Genomic DNA, 24,603 nt, shown 5'->3' with positions numbered 1-24,603 from the left:
TGCATACACATTTTTTTTGTCAGAAAATGTAAAAAATCTTTGTCAACTTGTCATTCTTTTCTATCACAAGTTAAGACCCAGGTGGGTTTTTTTTATTCTTTCTTTTTTTAAATAAACTGCTAAAAGCTCATTCTGCTAAGATAATCCCAAGGTCTTGCTGAAAAGAAAAGGCATTGGGAGACCAGACGGCTAATTTGTCCAGGGCTGTATTGTGCTCGAGTCATATGAGTCATGTGTTCTAGCAAATCTTGAAGAGAGAGAGAGAGGGAGAGAGAGAGAGAGGGAGAGGGAGAGGGAGAGGGGGAGGAATAAGGAGTGTCATTAGGCGAACGAGAGAAACGAAGGGTGGGAAAAAGGTTAATGTGAATATTGATATTAAAGTGCTAGAACTTTATCATGTCTCTGTCATCTCATAGTCTCCCTCAAAGGTCAACGTTGTTCTCTCTTTCTTTGTCTCTCTCTCTCTCTCTCTCTTTCTCTCCCCCAGAGCTCCACTCACTCTCTGTCAGGACGAGGGTACTCGGTAAGTGACATTTTCACGCTCTGCGGCTTTACGGCAGAATTACAGTATCCTCTCCTCCCGTTTATGGCCCCGGCAGCGGATATTTTAATTATGTTAAACAGAGAAATGGTGAATTCATGATATTAGGGACATCACTCTTGGGTGACTGACTGATTAAATGGTAAAAGGTGTCCCGTTGCACCTTGGGTAAATGAGCCTTTCTTTAAATTTATGACTATTTTATTTTCAGTGCTTGGGTAGTTTAAAGTGTCACTGACGATGTCTTCTTCTACAGTCGGCTGTGGTCATTGGTTAAAGCTTGTCTAAAAGCCATTGATGGAATTTTATTAGGTTTTATTTGGTTTCCATTGAGACTTGAGTACATGAACTCGCATGCTTCTGGTTACACAAGCTTTATTTTTAATTTCACAGTGTTGTCGCACGGGCCGCCATAATGGGCATTAATGCTAATATGCTGTCCAATAGAGTTGGTTCAGGTTAACTCATTTCAAGGCAGAGCAACCGTTTGATAAGATTCTTGCTCAGCATATTTGTTAAACTGTCAATATATTTACAGCTAGCTACCTGGCATTTGTAGATAGTTTGCCTCCATGAGTACTTAGGTTTGCTTTCACCAGTAACATGACATCATGTACAACTGGACGCCATACTTGCAATGCATTGAATCACAGAATTGTGTAGAGCAGGGGTTTTCAAACTGAGGCCTGCAAGCTGGTGCTAAGGGGTCCACAGAAATTCTTAAATCGCAATGATTTTTTTATTCACAATTGGTAATAGTAATATTTAATACAAATAATGAGATTAATCGTTCGTTATTTTATTATTGAATATCTATCTATCTATCTATCTATCTATACATATACATATACATATACATATACATATACATATATATATATATATACACACACACACACACACACACACACACACACACACACACACACACACACACACACACACAGAGAGACACACACACAGACACACAGAGGGTATATCCTGTATAGTTTGCAGCATTATTTGGGAGAGTCTCATTATTTTGTTAAATCTCTAGTTTTTATACATGGAAAAAAAGAAAAAAAAATAGAGCTGCTTTTATGTATTTTTACATTTAGGAGCCCTTGGGATCAAAAAGTTTTAAAACCCCTGGTTGAGAGTGTTTTTCTGGTCTTTAATAAAATAGAATATCTCCAAGATCTTTATTTGTTTGCTTCATTAGAACAGTATTATGCATTCATAAGATTTTCATGTTTCATAATGATTGTATTGTGTGTGTGAGAATGTTCAAATTATCAATATGTGAAGAGTTATGCACGGACAGGCGTTTTATTAGATACGTGAATCACATTTTACAAACACAGGCTCATAATCTTCTTTTTAAAACATACTTTCCCACCTTTTATTCAAAGATAAATACATTACACATAAAAATAACAAAACCCTGAAATAAACAGTTTTTTTTATTCCTTGTATATTCTGTTCTTATGGATGAAAATAAGCTTTGGAAATTGCAGGGATTCATTGATTTACTGTTCTCATTCTAAAGATAATCATATTCTCTATAAATATATTCCCTGTACTTCTTTATTCGAAAGTGCAGTATACACTTGACACCTGAGCTGAGAGAAAAAAAAAAAAGTGTTGTATACCCTTGTGAAATATTCAAAAGCAGCAGTGCATTTTATATGCTAAATTTCCGCAGGCATGTCAAGCAACATGTCACAGGATCGCTATTTATGCATGACAGAAAGCTCACTTTTCATCAGATGTTCAAATGTTTGTTTGTATACGCACACGCACACGCACACACACACACACGCACACACACACACATACAGACACACACACATATACAGACACATACACATACAAGCTGACATTACCTGTCACATAAGAATGTCAGGTAACGACTGCCGCCAGGTTATTTGTTTCATATGTTTTGTCAGTATGAAGAGACGAGAGTTTAAAGGTTTCAGGACTCATTCTGTCATGCAGTCAACCTCTTTTATTTTTTGGGCATTTGCAAAGGGAAATAAATAATTTTCTAGAATCTCTAGGCTAGCTATTAGAAGGGTCAGCATCAGTACTCCAGTCTTCAGTGTCACATGATCCAAAACATTTGTACTCTCACTTTTAAACAATTTAATGCATCCTTACACATATACACATATATACATATGTATATGTATGTATATGTATGTATGCTTTGGATCCCTAAACAGCTGCTTATATTCTCTGTATTGATATTATTGGTTGTAGTGCCATACTACTGTAAGTTTGTGAGTTTAGTACTATGCAATATTGACTGCAATGAAATCAGCTCAATTTCGTTTAGCATGATGAAGACCTTCACCAGAGTAAAATGTTAGTTTAATAATTTTTTCATGATTTATCTCCTCTAGACAGCAAGAGACTCAATCTTAGTCTTGTCATGAAAAGTAGAGCATGTTAAACTCACGTTGCCTTGTGGCGACATTCCGGCATGGCAATGAAAAGAAAAAAAAGAAAACTTCTCTGTGAAAGGCCCGTAAACCTCGACTGTCATTTCAGTTTAGGCAGAGAAAACGTGACCGAAGAGCCACGAACCTTGTCCTCCTCTTTACATGATGTTGTGAGTGAGATAAAAGAGAAAAAAACACAGAGGGAAGTGCAGAAAGAAAAGGGCAGAATATGGCAGGGTGTTTCACTTTGACACTGTAGTTCCATCAAATCTGGTTATGTGTAGTCAGGCCCTTTGGCCCTTCGCTCTGTGTGTGTGTGTGTACTCATGAGATTAACAAAGAACCAAGTGCTCCAGGCACAAGTTTTTGTGTGTGTGTGTACTTGTTTATGTGCATGAGTCTCTTATCTTCCAGAATTCAAGGCACAGTGTCACGGTCAGGGGCCCCTGGGGCCACTTCGACACTTCACGTTGTGTTGGTAATCATCTGCTAGGAGTGAAAGTGCTAAAGGCTAACACATTGAGAGAGAGAGAGAGAGAGAGAGGGAGAGATATGTCAAGAGAATGATTGAAGGAGATGCTTCCCTCCGGTTGGATAAGTGGGCCACCACCTGGAAAGTTGTGAGTTCAGCCCCCCAGTAGTTGCAGATTATTCAAGCCTAGTTATAAACATTCAGAGTTTTGACTCTGAATTTGGTTTGCATGAACCATATTAAATCCATTGATAGATGTATACCTGTAAACACGTGTTCCATGTTTTTTACATTGTTTAGCAATTGCTACATTCAAGTCATGTGTCGGAATGTCTGGATTTATGAATTGAACGCGCATGATTTTGTGTAATTACCATTTGTAATCTTCGGATTTTCTTCAGACGTATTGGCAGAAACAAATCGTTTTTGTATTGATGCAAGTTGTAATTCTGATCACGGACTTTACCATTTAATTTGTATGCATTTTGTGTACTGATGATGAAGAATTAAGCTATTAGTTTTTGTTCTACTCATGATTTATGAGCTGATAGATGTGTGCAACCCAACTACATTTCACATCATTCTCTGTGGCAACATGAGAATGATAAAACACATCAAGCATTGTTTAGACACAACTTGCATGTTTTGCAAAATTTTTTGCAGTAATGCTAAAAAGCCATATTTGTCAGTAAGTGAATAGAAATATAAATTTGCCAATTGCATACATTGTTTTCAACCTAGATTATTCCAATCTGTATTGTATTTTTTATACCAAGAAATGTTATACAGTTTATGCAATTTAAATTGTATTCTATACTAATGTTACCAGAAATATTATAAAACACAACAATGTTCAATTTATTCTTTTCATTAATAATAACAATAAGTATAAATAAAAACAGTTATTAAAAACAGTGATAGTGTAATATAATAAAAGACAAACATTTTCAATTCATAATTATTGTTAGTAGCAGCAGTAGTTGTAGTATGAATAACAATACTAATTTATTGAACATTTGTCATATACTGTCATGCTGCCTGAGAACATCTCTTGTCTTTGGTAAAAACACTAATGTACGGCATCAAGTGGCTTATCTCTTTATTTTACTACCTCTTTCTAGCTTGTTTTGAACAGGTGTTCTGTAGACATTCTGACCCCTCATTCCATCTGAACATTGGATGCGTGCTGCTGTTCACATAAGATTAGAGCCAGTGTCATTCTTGTGTCTTGCACAAAACGACTGCAAATATAGCCGGTACTTAACTATGACATACAACAATATGTGCTTAGGGAGCACCTGCATGATTATCATGAATCAAGGACTCCTGACACAGATATGAACCAAAATGACAAATAAAGATGGCCTCCATCATCTTGTCATGGATCAAACGCCTCCATTCTGCAACATACGCCCACCGGTGTTCGGATCACAGCACCTGCGGGCTGTAACACCACCTACGTGGAGAACGTGGGGAAGCAGCGCAACCTTGGGCAAAGTAACCTCTGCCACAAGACAGATATTGGTGAGAAACTGCTATCTGCTTTCTGATATGACTGATTCTATCAGCATTAAATATTCTTTTTGGAGTTGTTTGATGTGTTGGTATTGATTAGAGAGAGGGTAATGCGTTTTGAATCAGAGGAATACAGAATTATAGTCTTGAATTCGTTACGAACAGACCAGACAAAACAAAAGTAAAGCAAGAAAAACCATGCTTTGATTTTTACCACGATTAGGGGACATTGTTGTACATTTAGATGCGTTAATTTACACTTTTTGCATGTTTAATTGATCACGCACACTTAATCCACAAGGTTTTTACAAATATTTGTTACTGTCAAGCAGTTTTTGTACTGTTAACATACTACAAAAAATAAAAGTCTAGGAATATTAAGTTTAATAATATATTAGACTTTTAATAATGTGAAGATAAGCATAATATAATTTGATATAGCATTAACATAATATAATACTATACAAATCAGGGATGTAACGGTATGCACAGAAGTCAAGGTTCGGTACATACATTGGTTTTGTCCATACGAGTTCTGTATAAGGAAAAAGTAACAAATCCCCAATGCTAGGTTTCTTTTCATTTATTTTGATCAGACAGTAGTGCAAATTAGTAGTTCCACCTAGTGGCATTTATTCTCCTCTTGCTACAGTACAGCCTCCTTTAGTGTATTAAGCACTAAACAGTAAACAGAATGCACTCTTGCATAGGTCATCTTTTTTGTAGGGTTGATAAAAAGCAAAAGGTATTTGGTCACAATCAGCTAAAAAAACTGAAAAGCATCTCTTGTGTTATAAAAGTACAACTTGAAAAGAAAAAGTAAACTTGTGCAGAGTTTAGTTTTCTTTGCGAGTGAGAGTTCATTAACATGCGGTGACAATGGAGGATGCACAAAGTTCAATATTATGCTTTTTCAAGAAATCTCAGAAAGATGAGCGAGAAGGAGAAAAAGAGCAATCTACTTCACCTTTCCACGAGGAGACGGCGAGAGAAGCGGCACCTCAGGCTTCCCATTTCCAGCACATGCATATTTCATCACTTAAAATGCTCTGTCATTTATGGTCCTACTGATAAGAGTAAGACATCATTTGAAACTGTACACTCACAATAAAAACAAAACATTGTGCTTTTGAAAAATAAAGATAACAAACAGGATGCAGCTTTCTGCCATCCCTGTTTCCTTTCCCATAAAGTTAGTGGAGCGCGTCACAAAAATTAATCAAAACTCTGTGTATGGGCAACTAGCAAGCTCTCAAAACTCTTGTTTTGGGTTATTGGTGCATAGATCATCTCTTCTTCTTCTGCTCTTTTATTTCTGTTGTAGCGGTTAGCAAATAGCGTTGCATTACTGTGCGCGCCCCCTTGTGGATTAAAGTGTGGATGGCCTGTAACTGGCTGTATTCATCGTCTGACTGCATTCACCAAACCGTGACGGTTCGGGACGAATACATGTACCATTACACACCTAATAAAAATAAATGTCTAGTAACGTTAAGTCTAATTTTATATTAGACTTTTAATAGTATAAAATATTATAAGAATGATACAATTTCATATAGCATAATATAGTATAATACTATAAAAATAAATGTCTAGTAATTGTTATTATTTCCAAAAAATATATCAGACCTATAATAATATAAGAAAATTATAAAAAAAATTATATAATTCAATATAGCATAATATTATGTAGTTTTTATCAAACTGTGTAAAATAATATAAAGTCTTTATTTATAATATAGTAAAACCATATCAAATGTGTTGTGCTTTAGGATTCAGACTTTTACATCAAGCTAAATGTTAATGTTGGCATCTGTCAAATGTTTTATTTTATTTTTATTTTTTTACTTTGACTTTGGATGCATGACTTTAACTAACCCTAATCAGCAACAAAAGATTCAAGTTGTGTTTTCTCTTTTTAAAAAAAAATCTGCTTTTGTTGCTAGCATAACTACAGTATGTTTGGTTATATTACTGTTTGCATTTTATTTTATATATATATATATTTTTCACCTGTAAGAACAGACCTGCGAGCCTGGAACCCATTTTTGGGTTGTGAACAACTGGTTTAGAGATATTTTCACCATGTCAGCCCTCTGGTGCATAAGAACAAGATGTGCTGGGGTTATATATTGATGCTCTGACAATATCCTGCACTTTGTGTGTGTATGTGTGTTTGTCTGAGGGGTGTGTTTCTGGGTGAAAGCCATATTTGTTTATCGCTGTGTGCGGCCCGCTGCATAGCCCGGTCCTGTTTCTCCCCTCTCACCGGGGAAACTGGGCTGTTGCTGCTAGCAACAGATAAAAAGTGCTGTTAACCTCAGCAGGGTTTCAACACATCAGTCACTCAGGGAGATAAAGGTAGAAGCTTCGAGGCCTCACACACACCACAAAAAGAGGCTTTTGGTCCCTTCATGGGAGCTGAGATGAAACACACACACTTTGCATAGTCCAGTAGCTAAACATAAAGGTGGTTCTGAGATGTAGTGACTCAATGGAAACGAAAATATTTTTCACAGTCCGCGCGACGTACTGTTAAAGCAGCGGTGAAGGCTTTTCTCTTTGAATAGTGATGAATGGTAACTTCATTTTCACCTTGGATTGCTATTCTTTTCCACTGGAGATGGACCCTCTTTTCTGTCTCGCACACATTGGGGGCGGCTTAAAAGTGGAAGAATGGAAAGGAAATGTGAGCGTAGTTCAGATGTTGGGAATTAACTGCTAATTGCTTTTCCTGTTTAAGCTTTTTGCTCTTAATGCTGTTTAGTCTTTAATTATTCATGGCTGTGTGGTCCGGCATGCTTTCTGAATTAAGCTTTACAAATGAAAATATGCCTGCAATGATTGTCCCAAGGCCTGACTTATTATGCAGCTCACGGATGGAAGTTAATACATATTCTAAAGCTTGTTTCTTCAGCTCGTTTCAAAACAACTTAGGCTTTCCATTATGACATTCTGAATTAATATATTATTTAGAAGGAATGTTGAAAAACATATCTGTAGTTTTGTTCAAATCCAGCCTGTATTCAAGTCTCGGCAGACTTCATAAGAATGTGACCCTCTTCACCTTTCTTTCATAGTATTAGTATTGTCTGTTGCCTTTCATTCCTTAGTTTTTCATGGGGCTAACATTGTATTTTAGTGCCTGTATTATAGTGATTTCAGCAAACTCCTACATTTGCATTACATTTGGCAGCAGATTTAAGTCAAAGTGACTTTTAAGTCAAAGTTTATCCAAGGTTTACATTTATCCGTCTGGGTTTTCCTTGGGGAACGAACTTATGAACTTGGTGTTGCACAATGCTGTACCAGTTCAGATATTCTGGCGTATGATGAAATGGAAGACAAAGCCTTATGTCCTTACAATAGAGGGATTTGAGCCATATAAAGGTCAGAATATGTTTTTAACCCTTTCATCACCAACATGGCCAAGTCACTCCCACCTAGACTCTCAACTAACCCTTGGACACTCATATAAAAAGCTAGCTAGATTTCTCAGTAATTTATTTACATATTTTTACATATATTTTGCTTTACAGATAATTAGGTTAATTTAAAGTTAGAACTGTCTTGAATTTATTTTTAATTAAATGTTTTATATATGTACTACCGTTTAAAAGTTTTCAATCATGTTTTTGAAATAAGTCTCTTATGCTTGCCAACACTGCATTTTTTTGATCAGAAATACATTAAAAGGAGGAGAAAATAAATGCTACTCTTTTGAACTTTCTAGTCGTCAAAATCTTGAAAGGTTTTTATCACGGTTTCCACAAAAATATTAAGCAGCACAACTGTTTTCGACATTGATCATATATTTTAATATGTATTATATATATATATATATATATATATATATATATATATATATATAAACACCAAGTGTAATAATATTTCACATTATTATTAATACAATATAATATCAGTATTGTGAAATGCAATTACGGTTTAATTGTTATATTAAAATATATTATCAATGTTGAAAACCGTTGTGCGGCTTAATATTTTTTTGGTTGGATTTGTGATACCGAAATCTTTTGTAATAATATAAATGTCTCTACTGTAACTATTGATCACTTTAATGCATCCTTGCTGAATAAAATTATTAATTACTTAAAAAAAATCATGGCAGTAAAAGTTTTACATTTAAAAAAAATAGTAAAAGTTTAGTTTTATGTTTAGTAGAGAAGGCTTGAAAGGCATATTACTATCTCGCTTGATTTTGCATGCTATTCATACTGTAGTAATAATGTCCTTGCCTGTCATTTTCTAATTTAAAATGTCCATTTATAAATCAGTGATATAATTGGCCACTTTAACAATATTCATTAAAACAAAGCAGCGCATTTTTTTTAATTGCCTGCAAATTGTTCGTTGGGACGTCCTGCCCTCTCACATTCTCTCGTGTCTTTGTAGCTCTGCACAAACAGTGGCGAATGTAAATTGCTGTGTGAAGTTATATGTGCTATTGCTCAATCAGGCCTTAATTACATGTTGCCTCCGCCTCAAAAAGCATTTAACAGAGACTTGAATGCCTTAATGAGGAGCGTAATGAACACTCAGGATGTTTGGTTGTTCGCTTGCATAGCACTGGCATTTTTATAGACTGTCATAAAATACCATTTGCATCAGCAAATTACAATGGCTCGATTATTATTATCCAAAGACGACCTGATCATAAATTAAACCTCCAATTACAAACATCTATCTGTTGGGAGAGAAAATGAACGGTGTGATTTTTATTCACTCTGAGAGAGAGAGATGAGGGATGCCAAGCACCTTTTGTAGATTATTCTCGGTGGAGGCATTTATTCAGTTTATTGTTTGGCTGCTAGCTCAGTCTCCTGACTGAAATGGGAAGCTACATTAAAAGCTCATTAAGGCCTGTGCGCTCAGCGACTGAGGGAGCCTTGACTTGTCCACTCTGCTCCAATGCTGGACTTTTGCAGATAAAGATGGTTTTAGTAGATAATGGAGAGTCCAGAGATTACCTCAGTTATCAGGACATCCACAGAAGTCTTCCCATCTAGATAATGTTTGGTGTTTTCTCATTCAGTGGAGAGTGGGGTACGATGTGTTAATGATTGTTTGTTTGCTTGTTTGTTTGTTTATTTATTTAATAATAATAATGATAACAATATTCATTTTATTTATTTAAATATATTTAATAATCTAATACATTTTTTAGGGTACAATGTGTCTGTTAATCTACCTATTTATTTATTTATTTATTTAAAGTATTTATAAAAATAATAATAATGTATCTATTTATTTCTGGTATGATTTGTCCATTTATTTATTTAATGTATTTTTTAATAACAATAATAACAGTATCATTGATTTGTTTTAATAATAATATATTTAATCATTCATTTATTCATTTATTTATTTATTTATTGGGGTACAATGTGTCTCTTAATCTAGCTAACTGTTTTTTTTTATAATAATAATAATGATAATAATGTATCTGGTATGATGTGTTTTATTTATTTATTTATTGGGGTACAATGTGTCTCTTAATCTAGCTAACTGTTATTTATTTGAAGTATTTTTTATAATAATAGTTATTATTTATTAAAATATGGCAGTTTTTCACAAAAGTTTGATTTTATAAAAATAAGCTAAATAAGTCTTGAATGAGATTAGAATGTTTCTCGTTATTTATTTATTTTTTATTTATTTATTTTATTTAATGATTCAGCATTGCAATTTACACAACAGTTTACATCACAAGTTGTCACTGGGCCACTTTATTTTTTAGAAATCATATCTCTATGGCGCTGAATTATTGTTAGTTTTATCTTTTCCTATAGAGGAAAGCTGAAGTGGCACAGCTTACCCCACTATCATCTAGAGTCTCCTCCACACAGGTTTGTGTGAGGCTTTGTAAATACTGTAGTTGTACAGATTCAGACTGGTCTCTTGATGTGAAACGGGTGGAGAGTTGAAATGGAAAAGTATAACTGGCTCTCAGCAGTCCTTTTCATTTTCACACCTCTTCTCAACACCCATCCTCCTATTCTCTCCTTTCCCCTCGTTCTCTCCTCCTCGTCCCCCTCATCCCCCTGTGTTCAGTTGCACCGTGGTGTGATTACACAGGAAAGGGAGCTCAATAAATCATGTGGATTTACAGCGCTCCAGTTAATAACGCAGCTGTGGGCGTATAACATGGTTCTCTCAGGTGTCTTAAACACCCGGAACACGTCAGCTCTCTGGCCACCCCACTGGGAATCACAGCACATTAAAGCTGGCTCATTATCAGAGCAGAACCACCATTTAACATTGAACTCCCTTATCATTTTAACATTGACTCAACCTCATCCATTAGTCGGGATATGGGCAGACAAAGAACAAAATAGCCATAGGCTTCAGTATTTTAAAAAAGCAGTCTGTGTTCAATTAACTGAAATTACCTAAATGTGTGCAACAAATTAGAGGAACTCAAGCCATGTCTTAGAGCAATAGTTCTCAACCCAAGAGCCTTCCATGTAGCCTTCCAAACTGCCATGTAGGAAACACAGTATGACTTACAGTATTATCATTTAATTATATATATATAAAAAAAGGAATTAAATTAAAATACCAAAATGTGTTTTATATTACTACTACTACCTACTTATTCATTTATTCCAATAATAATAATAATACTAGTGTATGTATTTATTTATTTGGAATATGATGTGTCCTTTATTATAGCACACTTATTATTTATTTATTTATTTATTGTATTAATAATACTTCTACTACCATGTATTTATATGGAGTAAACTACTTTTAATCTAGTAAACTATTATTTATTATTTATCAATAATAATAATAATAATAATTATTGTGTATTTATTTGAGTAGGATGTGTCCCTTAATCTAACAAACTGTTATGTATTTATTTATTTATTTTTAAATTATGAATCTTCTAGAATTACTAAATTAATTATAGTTATTTATTTTTAATGTCAACACTCCCAGTTTCTGTTTATAAAAAAAGATTGAATAGAAGCACCATTAACATAACTACAGCACAAATGTCTGGGTCAATATGGGTGGCCTTTTTGAGTCTTGAAGTCAAAAAGGTTGAGAATGGTCTCCGAGGGTGAATTTGAACTGAAGGTGGGCTCGTTTTACTTGCGTTAGTACACAACCACTTAAACATCCAACCAACAACACCGGATACCTCAGCACCCTCAAAGCTACATCCTGACAACCATTTGGAAACCTATAGCAGCATCATTATATTGAGTTTTTGGTGAGCACCACTTTAGAAAATGTTAATAAAAAGATAAAACCTATGCAATAAAGTGCAAAGATGTTTACGTTCCATGTTCCTTTACGGCATCTCTGTTCTTTTCTTATGATCTCAGGCTGTCTGGCATGCTAGTTCTGGACACAATCTCAGAGGAAATACCTGTGCTGCTGTCTGGGTTGTGTTTCAGCCTGAGACCCATTGCCAAATCTCAGCATGAGGGGCGGAACAAAAGCTTTCTCTGAACAAAACTGCTTCAGGCATTGAACAGACCTCCTCTACTGTGAGACAAAAGACCCGCAGGCCTTACAGAACCCTGAGAGCCTCTCTGCCACCCAAACAAAGGCAGAAATTAAGCAGCGCTCGGAGCGATACGGCTCTTACACACAAGCTAAAATGTTTCTTTTATAGCTCTAGTGGGTTTCAACATGGCGTCTCTCCTAAGGGCGAGAGGAGAGCTCTGCATCTTGCCTTTTGTCAGGGCTACAGGGAGGGAAGTTGAGTTTCATCATCCTTTTTTTTTCTCTTCTTCTTCCTTTCCTCACTACCTGAGATTTTAACACCTCCTATAACACTCAAAGTGTTAGTTTTATTAAGAACGCTGAGGGTTTAGGTGTAGGCCTAATAATGATTTTCCACCCTTTGCTACTTATTAGTTATACTGTATTTAATTATTAGCCTTAAAGCAGTGGTTGGTCTCGACTTTTCTGTTCTGATAGAAAGTACAATGCTAAATGTGAATAATAAAATGCAGCTAATCACATAATCATACTTATTTAGCATATCAAAATAAGTAGGAGAAAATGTATTCCATGTACAGTATTTTGATTTGGACGTAAGATTTACTATTCTAAAATGTGGAAAATATTTACACTACCGTTGAAATGTTTGGGGTCAGTATAAATGTTTAAGAAATTAATACTTTTATTTTGCAATGACACATTATATTGATCAAAAGGGACCTTAAGTCATTTATAAGTTACAAAATATTTAAAATAAATGCTGTTCTAACTATTTTGATGATGATGATGATGATGATGATGATAATAATAATAATAATTGAATAGAATGATTTCTGAATGATCATTTGACTGTGTAAACTGGAGTGAGGATGCTAAAATGAATCTCAGCCTTCAAAGAAAAAAAATACATTTTAAAATATATAAAAATAGAAAACAGTTATTTTAAATTACAATAAAAATTCAAAATGTTACTGTTTTACTGTGTTTTTGATGCAAATAAATGCAACCTTGGTGAGCATAAGAGACTTCTTTAAAAAAAATCTTACTGACTCCAATGTTTTGAACATTAGTGTACAGTATAATGAGCTGTGCTCAAACTTTCGAAGGTTATTTTCCATATACGTATTTTGAATGACAGTTGCTTCCTTTTCACAACCTTAGTTTCACTATGTGTGTGTAAGATCACACTGTCCCCGCTCAGGCGTTAAAGGTAGCAGCCACCAGTAAATGTATGCACTGGCCGGCCGCTCTAAATGAGCTCGAGCACGACATGGAAAAAAGACAGAAACGGAAAGTGAGAGAAAGAAAAGATTAAATACAAGCAGACCTTTTTTTGTGGTTTTAACACTAGCACTACTCAGTCTCACCTCACCTTCTCTGCGGCTTTGCTTCAGGCTAACAGTTGCACCCCACCAGGTACAACCCAGATTTCCTGTAGCAAAGCGAGCATGTTTATCTGCTCTTAGGCGTCTCCACACAAACTCATACAACACCTTCTATGCTCGTACTAACCCTTAGTTTCAAGCTCCTCTGTCATCTCCACCCTCTAGTCAGCAGGAGGACTGGCATGTCCCAGACCGGTCTCTGCTACGTGCCTTCTTTCATGCCCGTTAGATCTCTTAGATTGTGAAGGCGTTTGAGTGTTTACGGAAAAGGAGCTTATCATGTCCTCATGTTGAATGGTTACATAGACTCGTCCCCAAAGCAGACCAGTTACAGACTTAAGGTTTTGTTGTTTGTTTTGAGCAGAAGTTAGTAGTTGAATATTGTGTAAGTGATTTAAACTTACCATTAGTTTGTGTAGACTGAACGAATTATCATTGCTTTATATAGTATTGTGAATTTCAGAACGTTTGTTCCCTTTTCCACTTGCATGGCAGCATATGGTGGACCTGATGATCATGATTTGAGAATGATCCAATCAAAATGTTGTAAGATCATTTGACCGTCTGTACAAAGGAGTTCACACACACAAAAAAAGAAAAGTGAAATTTTCTGGTAGAAAATACAGCCAGCTGTGGTTGCCAGAAATACAGTAAAAAATACAGTAGCAACTTTTTAGGTTTTACAGATTTAACTTAACTTACAGTAAAAAGCTATTTCATTTACTGATATAATGTTGATATACCAACCTATACTAATATTGGTTTTGTATCTTTGTAATAAATTGATAAACTGCTAAAAACAAGTGTTGAAAGTCACATGATGAAGCTCCAAGCTCATCACAAGCAGCTTTCCCACAAGCTGAGAAGGTAAATACTAATATGGTGCACAATCATTCACACAAATGCTAAACACCATCATGGTAACACACATGACATTTAAAAAAATGCAATAAACATTAATTTAACAGCATTAGATGTAACATAAAACCCTAATGTACATAACTGATTAGAAAATACTAAGAAGAAACAATTATTTCAATGAAAATGCATCAAATTTGACGTGTCATGCATGGAATTCTGGGAATGTCAATTTACGTTTTTTCACTGTAAATTATACCATGACTTGTTCTAAATTTAACAGTATTTTACTATAAAATTACATTAAACGTAAGGTTAGATCTATTACAGTTATTCACCGTATGTAAGGAAACGTACTGTTAAACAATCAATAGGTTTTTACTGTCGCATTTTTACCGTATAAATCATTAACATAATGATAATTTCTTTCACATGGTCAGTGTCATACATTCACTTCTTTGATTACTTACCTAGAATTCTTAATCTTAAGTATTTTTAGATTAAGTATGTCTATTTGATTATTTTTGTGTTAATGCTTTAAAAAAAAAAATCAAAATCCTAATTTATTTCTCAAGCAACTTTGGTTCTTGTGATTGTAGCTATTTTGTTTGATTGTGACCATCTCTTGTAATTCCGTAATTTTATTTCTTGTAAATTCTGACAGTTACTCTTTTTAATCTTTTACTATGTCAAGAGGCTTCCAGGCCCCACCCGTCTTATATAATTATACACACAATTTATACACAGAAATGTGTCCACTTTAAATACATACACATTTTTTTTTACCATTTATTGATTTTAATCTCCTTTTTTTTTTTTTTCATTTGCATGATTTAACGTTTAAAATGTAGATGGCAAACTGTCCACATGGTATTTTGCAGCTCAGTGACCAGACTAACTCCCTCCTGCTATGTTATTAATACAATCTGAGGTTCCTCTCTGTGCGGAAGTGCCCTGATCATAATGAAGCCCACTATGCAGCAGGACTCCTATAGCTAAAGCTGCTCCTCTCAGAGGGAGACCCTCCATATAGAGGTTAAACCTGGCCTAAGCACTTCTTACCTGGTTTATGAACGACATTGCGGTTTCACGATTCTAGGGAGATCACCTTATCAAACGGTGCCACAAATACTGCCAGACCAATTTGGAAATTGATAGTCCATACATAACAGAGTTATTGGTCTCCAATTACTACTGGCCCAGTGTCACAGAATACCCCGGGAGGGCCACTCAGGTGTTTCGCCATGCTCTCAGAGTCAATAGCGGAGCATCCTGGCTTCGCCTCACATTCATTACACCAGCCAGATGGGCTGAGAATTAGATCCCAGCTCCCCCCACAGAGAGAGATAGGTAGGAGGAGATGGTAGAGAATGGGGATGGAGAGGAAAAATAATGGTTTTTGTTTTCATTTACATTGCAAGTTATTACATTTTAATGTAACACCTCTGGGACCTGGGAGCATTAAATGGCTGTTGTTGAGTAATGGAGTCTAACTGCCAGTGAATGCGGAGGGAGAAATGAAATTAGCGAGCACAGCAATTTGGCACAGTGATTATGGCCTCCGCCGAGGCACTTCCTGGTGATTTAAGAATGCTAACATTTAAGCACGTCAGATCTCATTATTCTTCAAGGTTAAATCGAGCTCGTTCCAAGGGGATCCAGCAGCAAGATGGGAAATAACTTCTCTTTCTCTTCTTCTTTTTTTTTTTGCCTCTCTTTTGCTGCATTTTTGCATCTTTTCTGCATTTGTTCCAAGCTGAAGTGTATCATTTATGTGTTAACGGCTGGAATTGCGAAAAGGATCGTTTTCAAACAGTTTTTGAACACCGCCATTGGTTGAACAAACCGATAGCCCCACCCTAAACGCACACTATTGGCTGGTAAGGATGAAAGCACATTCTTTTCTGTTTAATGTTGTTCATGTTTTTTATATGTGAATCATAGTCCTTACCGTATTCATTAAATATCTGTTTGGGTTTTATGGTTTCTGTAATCTAGCGTGAGATCTTGGAGCTTAGACTGCGTTTTCATTTTTTCCTATTTACTTTTAAAGGTGCAATTTTCTTCCATGCACTTGCTAGCGCAGCATCTTTTGTCCTCTGTACATTCTCTGCTATATACATCTGCCTTTATCTGATTGCGCACCACAACAATGCTTTACTCTTAAGCCAAACTAAAAGTGAAAGGCCATAACAAAACAGAAGCGTTTTTTTCCATTATAGTGCGTCAAATCCTTTTAAAGGTGTTTACCCACTAGGCGTTTTGTCACCCTGTTACCAAGGGGCTCAGCTGGAAGAGCGAGTCGTCGTGGGGATAATAAAGCAGTTTAGAGCGGCGAGAATGCAAATGCACTTACTGTAACTCACTGTGATCAATTCCCAGTGCCGCTCCGCCAACCAGACAGATGGTCTCTGCTTTTATCTCCATCCATTCAAGGCTGCAGAAATCAAAACAGAGCATTTGTTTTCAGAGCAGAGAGAATGTTTCTATTGTTTTCTCTAGGGAGAGTGAGGTCGAGAATTGTACTTAAGGGAATGAGACGTGTGTTTTGTTTTGTTTTTTCTCGAAGTGAAAAACTGTAAATAAATTGTCGTTATTCAAATGTTGGCATTGTAGCATGATGAATCTCTTTAACTGCACTGAATGGCAATCTGCACTTGTTAAACTTGTTAAAGCTGAGGTGTATAATGTTTTTTGTGTGTGTGTGTGTGTGTGTGTGTGTTAAAATGCTTTAAAATTCTCAATATGCAGATCTGAATTTAAGTAAGCCATTGCGATTGTGATGCTATCAAAACGTTGCTCTTTTTGAGCATTTCATCTCCCTCAAGGAGGTCTGTAAGACCTGGCGAAAGCTGTTAGTATTCATATTGGAACCCCTGCCATTTTTGCTTATTTTCAGTCAGTATCTGTCCTGTATCCAAAATTTAATAATTCCCTACAATATATTTTGAGAAAAACAGTATGTGAAAAAGTAGTTTGTCAGAATTTACAGTATTCCTAAAACAGTCGCCAAAAAGTAACCGGATGACTTACTACTTCAGAGAGAGATTCTGAGATGCACATCTGATGGTCATGGGAGAGGATTTATTATAAGGTTTTCTTAAGAGCTCTCCAAAAAAAAACGAAAAATATGTTTTCATTATTTCGATTAGAATACATGCCAACTTTTAAATATAGAAAGCTGCTTTTTGGGTCCAAGTGGTGGTGTTATGACATCTACCAGAAAACCTGCCAAACAAGCCAGTCACAGCAAGTGAGTTTGGGGTGGACTATCTTATTTATCCGCCAAGTGGCAGAAAGGGTGAATGTTCCTGAAACCTCTGGTCATTATTTTTGAAATTCCATTTGGTGTCATGCACTTGTCACAGAAATGAGACATTTCACCTTGAAGTGCAACTACAAAAAAATTGACTTCTCACTATATAGTAGATCACACATCATAGCTCTCAAAACATTTCAAGTGTGTTTTACAAATACAGCTTTATTTAGACTGACGTGGCCTAAGCAGACGCCACAAACTGTGCTAGCTTCAAAACATGCGATTTTAATTCGCTATTTATGGGCAGCGCCCCTGTCTGTACATCAAAGGTGTTGATAGAGACGCATTGAACTGCTGTAAAGATTGCTATGCAAGCAAATCTATTGACACCCAACCATATGTTGACATTGAAATGTGAAAGGTGTTGTTGTTTGGTTTTCATAATGCTTTTAAAAAGACAGTCCAGCAGACTTGTTGATAAAGACATGTGCATCTGCCTTGACAACACAACCAAAACCATTAGCCCAGCCAAAACCCAGCCCCATATGTTGACACTGAAGTCTGAAAACCTCACAAACTTTTCAAAGTCTTCCGATGCTATAAAACTTGCTTTTTTGTGATCAACACATCCACAATGGCAACCATCAGTTAAAAGGATAGTTGACCCCAAAAATGCACATTTTGTCATTATTTTCTCACCCTTGTGTTGTCAGTGAATAGATTCACAAAACTGGTCTGAATAAGTTGTTCACAACTTGCGCAGTTCTCAAGTTAAATGCAGTGCCTCTGACTCATGAATCATTTGCAGCAGTTCACAGCTCCCCGGAGGGCAAGATGATCAGTGAATAACTTCAATTTTGGTGTTTTCCTCACACAAAGCTCTCATATGGTTTCAGAAGGCTGCAGAATATTGCACATGAGTCATATTGACTACTTTTATGGTACTAATAAAGTCGGCATGAAACGGGTATTCATCCTATCGATTTTCTAAATGCTTGTTATTGATTTTATTGTGAAAAGGGTTATTATAGTTAACTGAAATTAAAAACCATAAAACAACGTTTTCATAACTTTAATAAAATGAACGTTAACTGAAATAAGAAAGTCTTAAACTTGTTTTATTTGAGCTTTTTGGCAAGGCAGTATTTCTTATTTTCATTTAATATAACAAACTAACATAGAAATAAAAACTAGACAGTAAAACATTTATAAAAATAAAAAATAATTCTAAATAATAATAAAAACCTATAATAGTATCTCAATGTTTCTACACTGGTTGTGAATGATTCATCCATGCATTGCATATATTTCTTTTTTTCCGTCTACTTCTTTTTGACCTTGAAATTTTTTATCAAAACTTGATCTTCCGATGAAATTACAGATTTCTCCTTTCATTTAGTCCGCGTAAACCCTGTCCCATCCTACTATCGACTGCAAGCTCATGTTCAAATCTGCCTCCTTCCAATCAACAACCGATAAATTTAACCAAACTTTTTTTTCCATCTCGATTATCTATTTTACTCACAATACAAAAAAGATCTGTTGCTACTTCAGATACAATGTGACTTTAATGTGCTTTTGCAATCGTTTGAAAGCTTTAGAGCTCCAGTTCATTCATTGTTATTGGCTGGATTAGTGACCAGCACAACATTTTGTATTTCTCATCCAAAAATCTCATACAGGTTTGGAATGACATGAGATTGTATAATTAATAAATAAATTTTTGGGGTGAACTTTCTTTTTAGTGTTTTGGTTTTTGCATACAATTGGATCCTCAGTGTTAACCATTGAAATGAGGTATTCAGCTGATTATTTTGAATCACTGGTAAGATGCCTGTTGTGCACTTGTTAGATTTTGTTTGTTATTTTTCAGCCTTCTAAAGACCCTGACATTCTCACAGAACTGAGAAGTATCCATTTAAATTCGAATTGCTTGATCACCCAAACAAAAGCTCCATGTCCCTTAAAGATCTCACATCTGTTCTGGAGTTTGCCGTGGCGAAGTCGATCCCTCTCCTCCCGCTAAAGTGTGTTATCAAGAGCAGGGTTACTGCCGCCTGGCTCTTCACACTAAAGTGTCTATGACAGTACTGATGGAACTGCTCGGGCCCTGTGCGGCCAGTCAGGCTAATGCATCTGGAAGGAGGCTATAGGCATGACAGAGACCGACTGAGAACAAGAGCATGAAAAAATATGCTAGACCAGAGGCGATGTCTCACTGCCAGGATGTCCAAGTATGTTCCTGTATCCCTATAAAAAATCTAGTAAAACTGCTTGTTAACGGCATAGTTCACCCAAACTCATCCTTGTGTCATTCCAAAAATTTTAGATTTCTTTTTCTTTTTTTTTTGTTTCTTTAGAATACAAAAGACTAAAAAGAATAGTGAAACTCAGTGGGTTCCAATGTTGTTTTGGACCCCATTGATTTGCATTGTATGGACAAAAAAAACATCTGAAACGTGTTTCAAAATTCCTTTTTTGTGTTCCACATAAGAAATAGTCATACAGGTTTGGGAGGATATGAGGTTTAGTAAAAGATGACAATTTTCAATTTGGGGTGAACAGTCCCTTTAACTGCTACTTGTTTTTTTAGTTTTGCGTGCTTGCTTTACTCCTTAAATTAGTGAGAAAGGAAGAACATGTACATCGGAAAAGTGTAGCTTACTAATGTCGCTTTGATTTTTTTTTTTTTTTTTTTTTTTTGAATGAAAGAACTGTTTTGCTTTTCTTTATGCACATAAATAGCTTCCCTTTTCTCTATATAGTGAATCAATCTCGCAATCACAGTATAAATGCATGCAAAAGGGAGACTAAAAACGATCCGATCAGAGAACAAAACAGAAACAAGAAGAAAAAAAAAGAAAAAACAGTTTCCACTGTGGGTTTGCAGTATTGACAGCTGTGTGTAGTTTCTCGCCTCGTCTGAAACCAACCGCCCCCCTCTGAGTGAAAAACGTCCCACCACAAGATGAGCCGATAGGCGCATACTCTTGTTCCCACACGCTGATAGCAGTTTGGCCTGATACTATCAAGCATAAGAGAGAAGAGAGAGAGTGAAAAGCAAAAAAACACCCCTCCTCCTCACTCTGAAGTGATGTTCAGAAGATGCTCTGAGACCGCTGTGATCTTTAGGAAGTTGGGTGACTGAGTTTCAATTTCCATTCTGATAGGATCTGATGTCCCGCATGTAAATGGCCACATTTATGCTATCTATAAATTGCTATCTTAATTGCTGGCAATTTTAAAATGCCATAGAAAAAGTTTTAAATGTTCATGCAACTGGAAATGCAGGAGATGCATCAACACTAATTTAAGGAGACTCTGAAAGTAATATATATATATACTTCAGTTAACTATAATAATACTTTATTATAATAATAATCATAATAATTTTGGTAGCACTTTTAAAATAAGGTCCCATTAATTAATGTTACTTAAAGCATTAACTAACACACACCGCACCTGCTGCGTGGGATACAGGATAAGCTATTCCCCTTAAACTTATTTTTGTACACGCACACATACACATTCAGGGCTCTGGGAGATGAGTCTATCACCACGTAGGCACTAACATACCCTGAAATAGCCCAATAGTATAGTCCCTGTGGGAGGAGATGTGGTACATCGCGCAGATAGCATCAAGCCGAAACTGATATGCCTTTGAGTGGAGCATCTCCTCCAACCTGTTTTGTTTGCATGTTTGTTTATTTGTTTGTCTGCTGATTCTGAATGACAAAGCAGAGAGACAACCTTGTGGCCAGTATTTATTTTATTTGGTTATCTTGGACACTAACTGGAATTCTCAAAGTGATTCCATGGTAATACCAAAATGTTGAATCTTGAGATATATAAAAAGTGCATAAACAGTATTAGTATATTATATTACCATCTAATACCGTCACTGTACCACAGTATTGCCATCCAATACTGTACCACGATACTGCCACAATACATTTTCCATTTACTTTCTGAGTGTGATGCCTCACAGAACTTTCCAGCTACTGGAAATGGAACTAATATAAAAGAATCACTGTTGGTGTTTCACTGGTATGGAATCAGTGTACAACTTTTGTCTGTTTCTAGAATCAGTCAATTTAAAACCACTTTATCCATGATCTTTGTGGTTAATGGAGGGAACATTTACCACAAGCGCCAATGAGGCGAGTCCTCACATTAAGACTATGTCTGTCTAATGTGATCCCTTTGGTGATCTTAAATGAGCAATGAACATTTAATAGACTAGATGAAGCTTTTCACAATTGCCCCTCAATAGTCGGCTGGGAGAACAGAACTCCACATTTATAGAATTTATTCTCAAATGCATGTCATTTAGGCTACAGTCTTAAGTGGGGTTTTGCTTTCAGAGGTTTATAAACAAGTCTGAATTTACAGTATATAAATGATTAATATTAGTTTGGATGCTGTGGTAGGGTGAGCGAAGACTGACAGTGATTGCAGGGTAAGATATTTGCAGATATTAGCATAACTTGTATAATTCTATGGTCAGTTTTGTCTTTCAGGTCAACTACTGTACAGAGCAACAGTTTGTAGAGAACTGAACAGAACAGATTAGATTTTATAAATGTGAAGAATAAAAAAAAAAACTATAATGGGTATCGAAGCTCAGAGCTGGACTGTTGATTTTAGGTCCACGTAACAAGTGGTTTGTTAAAGTTGGCATGAAACGGAAGTTGCAATAGTCTTTTCTTCCCTATTGTGACATATCCAAGTATGTGAAACACAGGATGTTACTGCATTTATGTCGGTTATTTTAGTTTTAATTATATACTAACTATCATGAACAAACAATGAACAGCTGTATTTTATTAACTAACGTTAACAAAAGCCCCTTTCACACAGCGCGATGATCCCGGCAAATTGCCAAAACGCCTTCTGTGTGAACGCAAACACGACCCGGGATTGATGCCGGCATCGATGCCGGGTCGGGACCTGGTAACATTGCCGTGTTCAGTCCCGGAACGCGCGCTGTGTGAACAAAAGCCGTAATAATGCCGTGTCGTAGTGATGACGCTGAAGCTGGGATCGTTCGGCAGCTGTGAAACGGTACGTAATGCGCAAGTTTATGATCAAATCAGAGAAAGAAATGCTCAAACGTGGTCATAAGCAAACTTAAGACGCTGCTGAGACATTACAAGTCACATCGATGTCACGTGTCTTTACAGGATTTTTACGGGTTGTGTGTGTGAACGCACTCTCTGATTCCGGAAAATCACTGGCAGTGTGAATGAACCAAAATCAAACGAACCCGGGTCAAATCCCAGGTCACTTTATCCATGTATTTTCCGGAATCTCTGTGTGAAAGGGGCTAAAGATGAACAAATACAGTAACAAAGGTATTGCTCATGGTTAGTTCATGTTAGTTAATACATTAACTAACGTTAACTAATGAACCTTATTGTAAAGTGTTACCGAATTAGCTTGTATTTTCCAAGTACTTGTGCAGTGTATTTTTAATGAGCACGATCAGTCCTGTGATGCTGACATTACATTAAATACAATGCTGTTTCTCTCTGTGAGTATCATAGAAGTTCTGCTCTCTTGTGAAGGTCTATCACCTGACTGTATTTGATGGATACGTTCTCATATAAAAAAGTCCTTTTGAAAATCTCTCTCTCGAGGGCTGGAATAGTTCCTGTTCATTAACTGAGTTCTGTCTTTAAAAGTTCTAAAAGCCATTTTGTATCATTACTCTCCAGTTTTGTCTCTGACTGAGGGCATAGTCAGGGATGAAAAATACTTTTAATTTCCTGAACGCGGATCCTCACAGCGTGATGGTGCACATCAATCGCGTGTGATGCCTTTAGTCCACTCTAATAGAGGCACTTCCTTTCTCTCAGCAAGCTTTTCCGTGTCTGCCTGTGGCACTTGTAGGATCATTTGATTTGGGTCTGATAACTGACGCTAGCCTCTGAGAACGGCTCGAATGAAATCTTCTTCTCCCTAGGCGCTTCAGTCAGCCGCATGAAAGAGTCGTTCTCGCCTCTTTTCTCTCAGATCGGGCCATGAAATTCAGTCTCCATGGAGTGATGACAATTCCACCACTTCTTTGTTCACAATTACTCTTCTCTCTCCATTTTTACCGCCAAAAAAAGAAAAGAAAAGTGTCTGCTACCTCACAGGAGGAAACCGTACCTCTCTTTATCTGAGATGCTTTCCCTCGATTGCTATCAAGCAGACAAACCGCCACTTGAAATTACTTAGCATCTAATTTTCTTCCTTTTTTTTTTTTTTTAAACCCGTCGGTGTAAATGAAAACACTTCCCTGTTGACACGTTTGTAACGTGCAGCTTTTTATTAACACGGGAAAGAAATGTGGTAATGAACTGTGAACACGCTTTTTCTCTCATTTCCAGCCAAGCTACGTGGTACATACACTCGCTTGTCTCACGTTCTTCCTGTACTCGTCAAACGCTAATTATCCTTCCCCCCCCACACACACACAATTGCATTACCTTTTGTACTTGGTCATCTTAGCATTTAAATATGTTTAATATCATCTTTTGTTTATCCTGAGCAGTTAGCCAATAACGAAATGAACCCTCATTTGTTTTTCCCATTATAACAATCTGTTTATGCTGGAATCCTTGAACTGCTATTTCCCAAACATGAGCTAACTGTGATTTGCTTCCAACAGAACACTGTTCTGGTTT

At 36.2% G+C, this 24,603-nt stretch overlaps 1 protein-coding gene across 13 annotated transcripts in view; it reads left to right on the top strand.

Moving 5' to 3' along the window:
* fbrsl1 (fibrosin-like 1) overlaps nucleotides 1-24,603 on the top strand; it is a 301,880-nt gene that overhangs the window by 116,989 nt on the left and 160,288 nt on the right. For 11 of the 13 annotated variants that reach the window (XM_082170185.1, XM_082170188.1, XM_082170187.1 and 8 more), the window contains exon 4: nucleotides 488-523. The exons of the other annotated variants lie outside the window; for them this stretch is intronic. In XM_082170185.1, coding sequence (XP_082026311.1) covers nucleotides 488-523 — 36 coding nt within the window. The remainder of the gene's footprint in view (nucleotides 1-487; nucleotides 524-24,603) is intronic. 13 annotated transcript variants of the gene reach the window in all.

Source organism: Leuciscus leuciscus (genome assembly GCF_965113295.1).
Source record: "Leuciscus leuciscus genome assembly, chromosome: 5".
NCBI lineage: Eukaryota > Metazoa > Chordata > Actinopteri > Cypriniformes > Leuciscidae > Leuciscus > Leuciscus leuciscus.
This window is presented reverse-complemented; position numbering and strand designations above follow the sequence as displayed.